A 10,585-nucleotide genomic window follows, 5' to 3' on the forward strand; every position below is an offset into this window, starting at 1 on the left:
GAAACTTTCTGAATCAATATCGACATAATCCAATTTAATATATTTTTTCCACAAAATCATATACATCACATCGTCATTGCAAAACTTCCAATTTACATGTTCTTTCTTTATCATGATCACTTTTCGTTATTACTTAAACTAACATAGTTGATACGCTTTGTATGATCGAAACAAATTTATAACAAAGTTGTAGGAACTGATATTGCCAACGTGAAATTACATTAACGGAATAGATTATGGTTAAATATTTGCTCGGTAAATGGGAAGGACACTTAAACAGCAAATCAAGTAATCGGCATCCAGATTGAGCCAACCAACCAATCGTGGCGATCCTTTCTTTAACACGAACTACTTTCTCATTATGATTGTAAGATATAGCCTGAAATTATTGATAATAGACTACGCAGGTTTATATATTTATGAAAAATTTTAAAATGTAGAAGTGTTTAGATCACATATAACATGCAAAGATTTATAAAATATTCACAAAAATGTAAATTTCCGTAAACATGTGTAGTCTGGTAATAAATATTCATACTAATGGAACAAATTTGCAGTACAGGAAATCAATGTTAATTGATATTACAATAAGAAAACATATTTATCAATATATAACAGATAAAAAAATTGCACTGGAATTTTTTTATAATAAAAGATAAGACAGAGTTTTATAAACGTATGTAAACTCTTGTGCTTATGGCCAACGTTTTCCTTTCTGTAAGTTAGTAACGAAAATTTTGCTAGTTATAAAATTGAAAAACTTACATTATTAGAACGAAATTGAACTGGCAGTGAGAAATAAGCGTTATTTATTACAAAGAATTTTTCTAAGTATCGTATTTATAACTCAAAGTAATCTTTTTTTTCATATGCACCTACTTGTTAAATATAAATAGTAGTATCGTGGACAAAAGGCTTAAGAGATATCGAGTAAACCATAAACAATGCGGCGAGGGCCGAGGCGCCGTCGGGCCCATCAAAGTGCCGTCGATCCTTCAATTGAATAGTTTTGAGTTGTATAGATTATAGTACGTTATTGTGATTAGTTCACGTTAAACAACCATCGTTCTTCTGTCTAATCAACATCTGTAAAATCCATTCATTGTAAATAAATCATCAATATATATTTACGATACTACATTACATTTAACCGAGTGGCATAAAAAGCTTTCATTTTCATTGAAAATTGCAAGTATAATGCTAAAGCATGAACTAGGAAGAAATTGTTCTGTAATATTTTATATAGAATTTATGAAATTAACTTCTTATATAGAATTTATATGGAATTTATCTTATAATGTCGCGAGAAAGATATTGCTTCAATTACTCTTAATCGAGGCGTAATTATTAATTGTAATGTTAAATAAATAAACCATTTTGCTTATTTAAACTATTATTTCACGGACAAAATGGAATTCAGCGAATTTAACAACGTTATAATTATGGTATTTCAAATTTTAATATCCAGTTTTAGATATAATGTCACGTCATTATTTCATACAAAACAATCTTTATATATTTTAATTTTTCTTAATACATCAAGATTAAATAAATTACACATATCTAAATTGGACATTCTACAATTTGTCCAGTCACCTAGCTTAATCATGAGTCTAATCTAAAAAGGAATAAATTTACTGTGATCTATAATTGTTGTACATTACATAACAAAAAAAGGAATGCTGTTTTTTTGCGGATAATTTTAAAGCGATAATAAAATACTTCTTACTCGTGTTAACACTATATAAATAAAATATACAAATTCGACTTATGATATTATCTCTATTTTTGACGTTTCTTGTATATTAGGTCAAAGACCCTACCATTTAAATAATCTAAAAATATTTGTAGATAATAATAAAAATGATTTTTCAAATTCATAAAAAATAGATTTTACCATATCCTTTACGATTTAATGGCTGCTTTAAATATCATTAATATCGGAATATGATGTTTTCTGTAATAGTATATAGATCGAAGGCAGGTGAGGATGAATGAAGTATTTTTAGCGGTTTATAATAAGGACGGAATGAAAAAAGGTGGCGAGGGAAATTAATGAATTAGCAAACGAATATGTAAAAACAGTGGGACAGACAGAATACTTGAGAAAGAAAGTAGAAGGAGGCAGCCAGAAGCGGCTGCTATAGGTTAGATTCTAACGTATTAAGCGTATTAAGAAAGAAAGATATAGTAAAAAGTAGGATAAATGGAACGGTGATAAGCTGGGTAAGAGTTTTAGAAAGAGCTTAAGAACATATGTAGGTACCGAACTAAGCCGAAGGTTGATATGTGATGAATAGTGTATAATGTATAGATTAAGTATAGGATAGTGCATATAGTATAGCTAGAAGGAATAAAGAGATATATATTTAAATTTCTAATATTAGATATAAGATGAGATATGTGTGCTTGGGATAGAAACGTAGACTGGGTGTAGGACTTTGAATATAATGGATGCTCTAAATGCAGTATGGAAATAAGTAAGAATTAGAAATATCTAAGTCAAATCCTATTTCTGTGAAAAGGAACGAATAAAAAAATATATATATATATGGCAGTGCTTTTCTCCTATATAATACAAGAGATGTAATACTTAGTAACATGTTAACGAGATAATCCATCCAATATATTAATTTTTCATATACGCGAACAACACAGGCAGAGGATGACAAAAAAATTGAAACAACGTGCTTGAAGCCATCGTATGAAGAAGCAATATCTCCCTTAATCCGCTCGGGGAATATAAAGCTTCAAGTAATTGTTCGCGATACCTTTCCGCTACGACTCATTGTCAGACACGCCAGCTTGTCAGCTTTTATGACGCTCAAATGATATGGATCGCAATATTGTACGCAGTAACATCAGGAGAGCTGTATTGTGAATGTTCATTAGCCACCACTGTGACCGTACGCTATTGTGTTTCAGAGATTTGTACCCGTCACAAAAAAAAGAATGAAAAACGGAAAAGAAAAACACTACACAGACTAGGAACAAAATTCTAAATGTATTTTCCTGAGTTAATTTGTTCATATGCAAACCTTTTGTTTTTAACCCTTCTTTTATTTTTTCTTTCTTTTTTTGTTCGTGTTATTCATTCATCCTTTTACTCGCAATTGGTGCAGACTACAGGCAAAGTACGAGTATAATTCTAATTCCATTCTAGAAGGAAAGAATCCTTTTAAGTGTATCGTCGATACGATACACGAAAAAGAATGAAACGCTGTTTTTCGTCAAACGGTTCGAAGATATATGCACAGTGGGTACAAAGTGTATTGACACAGCGATGTATTTATTGTAATATTTACATACTAGTTAATTAGATACAAATATATTACATTTCATTTCATTTAATAGTAGGTACTGTCATATGACTGAAAAAGCTCTGAAAATGAAATGTAGAACCTGCTAAAAAAAAAGCTTTGTGCCAATACTTCGTGTAACCACTGCATGTCGAACATAACTGTAGCGAAAACGCGGGTGCATTTCATTCTGTCGACTTTCCAAATTTGTGAAATTATAGTTACTGAGAAATTAATAAACCATGTTGCTTCCATTTCACGTGACGTTTGCGTTTCGAAATATACATTGCGGCTCAGCTCCTTTATGAACCAGCCTATTTTGCGTTAAATCCGATTTGACCGTTCATTACGTTCATTGTCGTCAGCTTATGCGTATTTCGTTACTTTACAAATAATTAACTCCGATACCCGATTGCGCAAACAACAGGTCATTAGAAGAAGGAAAACACTGAGATAGATAAAATGTAAATCGTATCGAGGAATGCATGATATGTTTCACTAATATGGCACACGGTGGATTGATATGTCATAATATTCGAGTGATATATATATATATATATATATATATATATATATATAGTGATATATATATTCGTTTGTTTCATCAATAATATTTTGATCAAAATATAACATGAGAAGAATTTGTTTGATTTTGATCGATTTCGTTGCAGGAAACGACAAAGAAAAATGGCGTTTCGTGTCAGTGACGCATAAAAAGATCGGGTAAACGAAAACAATCTGCGGTAAATATCATTACTTTCGATGCATGGACGAGTAGTCTTTAAATGTCGCATTGGCGTGACTCGGTTGCAAGAACCTCTGAACGGTAAAATAATTAACATTTCTATATATCATTCCTAGAAGGTATTATAAAATGTCGTGAATTAACTTTTTATTAACGAATAATAAAACAAAAATAGATAAACGCTTAATAACGCAGACGATATTGTAAAACACTAATAGGAACAAAATGATCGTTAAGGAACAATGTTATCGTAACAAGATGAATATTCGAGAAAGGGCAAATATTCATACAAGTGCAAATAATACATGAAAGGACAAAGGGCAGTTCACGTTAAACATATGCACATCATTTATAGCTCACTTTAAACAATGATACGCGTAAATTATTCTGGACGTGATGCTAACCGTGTATTTTCGAGGAAAAAGGCGGCAAATCATTCGTGTCTATTTCTCATGACAGTAAATTTCGTGTTATGGACAGATACATAACATAAATTCCATAGTTTCCTAGTTTGCCTAATTTTAAATTCCATTCGAACACGATCCACGCGCGTTACGCGTAAACGTTCGTTACGAATTGCAACGAATAAAGTTTGATTCGATCGAGAGAGAGAAATAAAGATCGTTCCAGTAAAATCCATTGAACGCGTTCTCGTGCCCCGGTTGTCACGTGTTTTCACTGCGATTACCGTGATTTGGCCAAGATACCGGCCGGGAAACAACCAATAAACCCGTGGACTCGTTCGTCGACGAATAAAATGACCACTAGAAACGTGTCCTGTCGTGTTCTCCAGCCTGTACCACGTATTATCGATCCGCGTAAAATATACGATTCAATAGAACCAGTCAGTGTATTTGGCATGGCATTTTTATTTCCATTTTTTCCGTCGTTTTCGTATTTTATTTTCTTTTTTTTTTTTTTTTTGTTACCTCATCACGGATACGTCGATCGGTTCCAGAATCATTGAGCAGAGAAAAGCAGCCGGCCTGAACGATAGGCGATAAACCAATCGGTAGAAATTGCAAGCACTGCACCGCATGCACTATCTCACCCTCGATCTCTCGATGCCGCGCGCGAGCACACGTATACACTAGTGCACTCATACATTCACACGTCCGCATGTAGACATAGTCTGGATCATATTATCACATACGTTCAAATACGTATATTCAGGCACACTGCTCTCAAGACACGTACGAACCATAGTCGGGCAAATACGCACACACACACACACGGAACACACAGGACACAAACACAGACACAGGTTGATAACTGACCGATATTCGCAATTGGCGTTTCGGCTTACCGCTTACCGCCAAAGTGTCTAGATCAACACACACAGACTCACTTACGTAAGACACTAACGCGAGGCATGAGCCGGTCAACCAATCGCAAGCCCCTCGTTTCAGTGTTTGAGCAATAGTTTATATTCGCTTGCAATTGGCTTACGGGCTTCTTGTGCTTACTATACAGTCTTATGTAATTGATTCTATTGGCTCCGGGTAATACAAAAAAACAGACAGAGATCGAACGACGACGGATACATTCTGGGAATTGCGAACTTTTTTTTCTCACTTTGCTTTTTCTTTGTTCACCGAATTCAATCGTTGATTAGATATTTCGTTCGATAGAGGTATCGCGACGTTCGCAGTTGTTATCATTCGCGATGTCAGCAATTATTCGATGTATCGATACCGACGTATCGATATTGATATATACGCACATGATATTACCATTGACGTAGGTATACTAACGCTTTTAAGTTCTGTGAAATTTCTCGATGAATCGATATCGAAAGAGACAGTGTGTCGTTACACGAATACATTTTGAATGGTTCCTAACGCACGGCAAAGTAAATCAATTTATCGTCAGGAGAATTGCAACGACGGATCCAGAGGTGTACCCGACGTCATATTTCACGCTCTACCGTTTCCGTGAATTTTCGTCCTCGAACACGAACGTCAATAACTATCCGATGTGACAATATCGCTTCCCTCGTATGTCGCGTTTCCGTTAGTTATTCCGAATCGATTCGATACTCGATCTTACTCCGACTATCGAAATTATAACGTATTCATAATTCGTACGTACCGTTGATGATGATAATAATAAATGAAAAAACTATCTGATCGACGAATCGTTAGACGCGCGACGGAAAATGGGATGAAATTTTCGAGCATCGTTACAGCGATGCGTAATCGCACGTCAGCCGTATTCTCGATCTCGTATTGTCGTCGTGCTCACACCATATCCAAATCATCTAACATCGTCTAATTACACCTTCGAAATTGACTAGAAAATTCACGTGTGTAGTATACACGGTAGCCAACACACACGGTAAATAGAAATTATTCTCTCGCGTATCTGTCTCTATCTACACATCCTTCGGAACATGCACTGCAGTCTTCTCGTAAACATTATCTTAAGAAACGGTATATTTAAACCGTATCTTTAAACGTCATGTTACTATATTCCATTTTTCGTGATCTCTCTTTCGCTTCTTTTTTCTTTTCTTTTTTTTTTTGTTTTTGTTCTTTCTTCGAATATCCCTTAATCGTTCATATAGAAAGTATTAGCCGTCAACATTGTACTGCAAGACCACCGAAACGACGTCGTCGTTCTTACCAGATCGCGTTGACCGTTCCATTCATTTAGAACGTCGAGTAGGATATTCTTCCTATCGTGCTACACGTTGGATACACACAAACCTTCGCGAAAACCTTCGAAATGAAAAGTTCTTGGAGGTTAGAAAGCCGGCGTTATTCTTTGAGAACTGGCAGATGGCGGAATTTATCGATCGAGTCCTCGACAGATTCTTCGTTTTATGTGTTCCGTGCATTAGTCACGACGGCACTTTCAACTATTTCATCGACCACTGTACGTAAATCTCGCGACAAGTGGACGTTCGTTTCCACCGAGTCGGCCGAACGACTTCCCATTCTCGGTGTCTGCCACCCTTCTATACGTATGTATATCCACATACGGAATACATCTCGACCATTTCATCGATCACTCTCTCCGTCTATATATACGTATGTACGAGTGTGTAACATGTGGTATGTATATATTATACGTTTTATGTATACGCAATCCACGTGACAGGTCGACGTCCTGGTCCATCACGTTAATATCCGCGACGGAGTTCGATATTTAAATTAAATCGAGAATCTTTTTTCTTTTTCACTACCGCTCGTCCGGCACTGGACAGGACGTCTCTCAGCAGTCGGTGTCGTCCTGGTGGCGTCTACGAAGCTCCAGGTAACGGTGCCGGGCGTCACAGTAATGAAGCAGCGGTACCTAGACATCAGTTCCAGTCCCTTCTTGATAACCCTCGTCGGGGGAGCTACGCGTCGAGCCAAGGACGCGCTTCAACGCAGACACCGGTGGCAAAACCGGAACTCCCTTCTGCCATACTCTTATTTGCTTCGCCCCTGGCGGAAATTGCTCGACCATAGGTGCCACTACGGCTAGGGCTTCCTTCGAAGGGTACGTGCTCATCGGAACTGTTGTTCTGCACGTATCCCTCGCCTCCCACATACAACTCGTGTAAAGGATCTTCGCGTCGTCCACCACTTCCATACGACTATAGTCCGCTCCGCCGTAAGGAGTGATGTCTTCCGCCGAACCACGTCGCGTATCCCTGATAAGATCAGGATTGTCAATCGGCATCAGCGACGTAGTGGAAGAGAAACAAGCACCCGGTGCAACCATCACCGAGGGCTGTTGGCTCTGATCATCGAAACGACCGATCGAACCGTACTCGTTCTCTGTCTGCAAGGCCGCTGCTTGAGGTCTTTGAACGTAGCTCAGGTTTAAGGACACCGGTGGCTTCGATTCCACACCGAACGACGTCGTTTCGATTTCTTCGTGTTTTCTGCGAGTAGTCGACGTTGCCGATGATGGATTCTCGTTGTTACCACCTGTACTATCGGCGGACACCCCTTCCGCAGGAACCGACGACTTCACGTCTTTCAACGGCATTCTTCGTAAACGAATGAACAACACGAGAATTATAAGGAGTATAAAGAGAATGAGCACGACTAGAGCGGCGGATATACCGGCGATTTGGCCGGAACCGAGAGTAGACATGCCAGCGGTTCTCAGGGATACGTGAAGAGTGAAATTCGCCTCGACGCTACCAGCACGATTTTCTGCCACGCAGTAGAACTCGCTAGAGTCCGCTTCCTGAGCGTTCGTCAGCACTAGCGTACTTCTTTTCCGAAACTGACCCTCCTCAAAGATCAAAATCTTTTGATACCCACTGAATGCCGAATGGTTGGTCAGCAAACGTCCGTTCCAATACCATTTCACCTTGGCCGGTGGTATCGCGCTAACTCGACACACAATACTGGCATTTTCGCCTATCGTTGCCTCGGCGTAGCGACTAGCTATCAGGAGAATCGGTCGACAGGCAAAATCGTCGATACTCAAATCGGTGAAGGTACGATTCAATAATTGTTTCGGACCGTGACAAAGGGGTGCTTGAAGGGTCGGCAAATTGTGCTTTACGAGCCACATTTTCATCTCGCGTAAATGGCAATCACAGATCCAGGGGTTATCGTGAAGTTCTATGCTCGTGAGTTTGTTCAACGGTTCGAACGTGCCGGGATGAAGGGTCGATAACTGATTATTGTTTAACTTTAAACTTTCCAATAGTTCCAAGCCTCGGAATCCTTTCGCCTCGATCTCAACCAGTTGCGTGTGAGACAGATCCAACTTGACCAGGTTCGGTGTACTCTTGAACGCGTGCGAGTGAATCCTCTTGAGAAGATTGTTGGACAGTACGAGATCCCTGAGGAACGGTGTATCCAAGAAACTTGCAGTAGGGACCACCGTTAAGAGGTTGTGACTTAGATCGAGCTCTACCAGATTCGTAAGGCCAGCCAGTGCCTCGCTATCGATTCGGTCGATACGGCACTCGCGTAGGTAGAGACGCTGTAGATTCGTCAAACGTACACGTTTGAAGATGTTACTCGGCAGGGTCCGAATGTCGTTACCGCTTGTATCCAACACTTGCGTTTCCGGATCGATCCACTCCGGTATGCTAGTCAGGGCACGATTTACACACTCGACCGTGCGCTTCCCGCTCTTCCACTTACAAGAACACTCGACAGCGCACTTGTCGCTGGTCACAATGCCCAGCAACGTCGTCACGTAAAACAAGAACACCGAGATTTCCATGGCGAACACGTTTATTATTGTCGAATGCTGGTCCTGGTTACGATAAACGCTATCCGCCCCGACTATTTTGCTCGAGGACGCTAGCCTCGCTAGGCGCATCAATAAGCGAGGAATGTTTTCGCTCTCCCGAGAAAATACTCTGTCAACAGGCTTACGCCCATTTTTTCCATTTCCCTCTTCGAGTAGGCTTCGGTGGCGAGACACCTTCGATCGTTGTTCTCACCTTCTCTCGTCTCCTTCTAACGACACGTTCAGTTCCTCCTCCTCGTATCGTCGAATAATACGACCGCCACCTCAGCCTTTATAACAAAGTTTACGCGAACCCTTCTCTCCGTGTAGCTGTTGCAGTGCAGCACGGCTAATTATGCAAACGAGAGGGTCGGGATTAAACGGTCTCGGCTCGTCCATTCGTGAATTCTTCTGATTCGTCGACTCGGCGACCGCTCGACGTACGATGACGAATACTTCTCCTTTGATCTTCGAAGGATACACGATGATCGAAGCTGACCGAATTGGTATTTTCGGCAAACTCACGAATCGACGAAAACCTCCGCCGTCTCTTTCCCTGACTCGTCTTCCCGTATTTGTCGGTACTTGTCACACGCGCGCGCGCACATTGAGATACATACGAGCACGTACGAGTAAGCATACACCACGAGCGTCCGTCGTTCTTACGTAAACGCGTCGATCAACGTGCACTTGCTGTGAAACTGACGAAAACCAACTCCACGATTCACCATCGATGAGAACCAATAACGGCAACAACACCCCCGTCGACGGACGGTACTCTGCACCACCACCTTGGACGACGCGTACTAACGCGAATCACCAAATATATTCGCGATACAAACCGAAGTCCTATCTCGTTCTCGCGTTGCTCCGTGCCCGAGGCGTTGTCCGTGCCAGGCGATCTTCGCTGGTTCGCGTTCCCCGTTCTGTTTTCCCAACCGATTCTCGCTACCTCTTTCCTTCTTTCCCCTCTTTGTTCTTTTTTCTCTCACTCCCGATATTCGTCGAACGCGCAAAACACTCGAACCGATAGCACGGACGCTCGTCGTGAAATGAGACTATGAAAAGCCCGGCACCGAACCGGAGAGACAGCCTGTGCTCGCTTTCTCTGTCCTTCTTTCGATACGTCGTTGCACACTGCCAGGAGGGAAAACGCCGACGCGAAGTAGGGCGCACCCTTCTTCCACTCCGGCCAGACTATATACACAGGGTGTACACACCACTACCGTGATTCCGAGCACCCCTTACGGCGCCTTTCCTCTCCTCCAGTCTCATCCACCAGCATCCTTCACCCCCTTGCCTAAGCCAGCTCTGTTCGAACCCCTATCCAACCCCTCTACCCTTATGAAAT

General features: G+C 40.4%; 1 protein-coding gene across 1 annotated transcript; it reads right to left on the reverse strand.

Moving 5' to 3' along the window:
• Window positions 1–4,921: 4,921 nt before the first annotated feature.
• On the reverse strand, window positions 4,922–10,044 carry LOC100742512 (leucine-rich repeat-containing protein 24-like). Its single transcript, XM_012385708.3, has one exon. The coding sequence runs from the start codon at window positions 9,322–9,324 to the stop codon at window positions 7,342–7,344; it is 1,983 nt and encodes a 660-aa protein (XP_012241131.1). The 5' UTR covers window positions 9,325–10,044; the 3' UTR covers window positions 4,922–7,341.
• Between the last annotated feature and the right edge of the window lie 541 nt (window positions 10,045–10,585).

This window comes from Bombus impatiens, unplaced genomic scaffold (genome assembly GCF_000188095.3).
Source record: "Bombus impatiens unplaced genomic scaffold, BIMP_2.2 scf_0343, whole genome shotgun sequence".
In the NCBI taxonomy this organism is placed as follows: Eukaryota; Metazoa; Arthropoda; class Insecta; order Hymenoptera; family Apidae; genus Bombus; species Bombus impatiens.

Coding starts and splice junctions, on each gene's coding strand:
- LOC100742512 (XM_012385708.3), bottom strand. CDS start 9,324: ATGCGCCTAGCGAGGCTAGCGTCCTCGAGCAAAATAGTCGGGGCGGAT.